Source organism: Eimeria mitis, genomic scaffold (assembly GCF_000499745.2).
Source record: "Eimeria mitis Houghton genomic scaffold, Emh_scaff1086, whole genome shotgun sequence".
In the NCBI taxonomy this organism is placed as follows: domain Eukaryota; phylum Apicomplexa; class Conoidasida; order Eucoccidiorida; family Eimeriidae; genus Eimeria; species Eimeria mitis.
This window is the reverse complement of record NW_013567514.1, coordinates 2,610-3,527: the sequence shown is the minus strand read 5'-3', so window position 1 is coordinate 3,527 and position 918 is coordinate 2,610. Positions and strand designations below refer to the sequence as shown.

Genomic DNA, 918 nt, shown 5'->3' with positions numbered 1-918 from the left:
GCCGCTGCAGGCAGCCGGCGCAGCAGCTAGGTGCTTCTCTCCTCAGCAGCATGCAGCAGCTGCAGCAGCAAAGACAAGCTGAAGCAGAAAGAAAAGCAGCACTCATGCAGAAGGCGCTGCAGAGACACCAGGAACGTATAGAACACCTCGCCATAGAAAAACTCAAACGGCAGCACCTGCTGCAGCAGCAGCAGCAGCAGCAGCAGCAGCAGCAGCAGCAGCAGCAGCAGCAGCAGCAGCAGCAGCAGAAGCAGTTTTCGCCGCAGCAACTGCAGCAGCAGCAGTTTCTGCAGCAGCAACAACAACGGCAGCAGCAGCAGTTTCTGCTGCTGCAGCAGAAGCAACAGCAACAGCAACTGCAGCAGCAGCAGCAGAAGCAGCAGCAGCAGCAGCAGCAGCAGATGCAGCAGACAACCAGAAGCACATTCATGGCGAGGCTGCAGCGGCTCTTCAGCAACACCACTCCGTCTCCTGCTGCTGCTGCTGCTGCTGCTGCTGCTGCTGCAAGCTTCAAGCGCCCTGCTGCTGTCCCTAGACAGCAACTACAGCAGCAGCAGCAGCAACTACAGCAGCTGCAGCAGCAGCAGCTGCAGCAGCAGCAGCAGCAGCACGGAGAAACTCCGTCTCCATACCCGGCCCAAATGTTTCGCATCTGTTCAGATGGGGATGCAGCTCCGCAATGCAGCAGCAGCAGCAGCAGCAGCAGCAGCAGCAGTTTCTGCAGCAGCAGCAGCAGCAGCAGCAGCAGCAGCAGCACGAGTCTGGTGAAGAGAGCAGCAGCTGAGGAGACAGAAGAAGGGAGTTGCTGCAGCCCCTCAAAGCCAAGGGACCGCATGCAGGGTGCTCGTGTCTTGCCTGCTGCTGATGCTGCTGCTGCTGCTGCTGCTGCTGCTGCTGCTGCTGTAGACTCTCCATCTG

At 59.4% G+C, this 918-nt stretch overlaps 1 protein-coding gene across 1 annotated transcript in view; it reads left to right on the top strand.

Moving 5' to 3' along the window:
- EMH_0029060 (uncharacterized protein) overlaps positions 1–918 on the top strand; it is a gene marked incomplete at both ends in the record, with an annotated part of 2,679 nt that overhangs the window by 1,197 nt on the left and 564 nt on the right. The window contains one exon of the mRNA XM_013494241.1: positions 3–840. Within this exon, the coding sequence (XP_013349695.1) occupies positions 3–840 (838 nt within the window). The remainder of the gene's footprint in view (positions 1–2; positions 841–918) is intronic.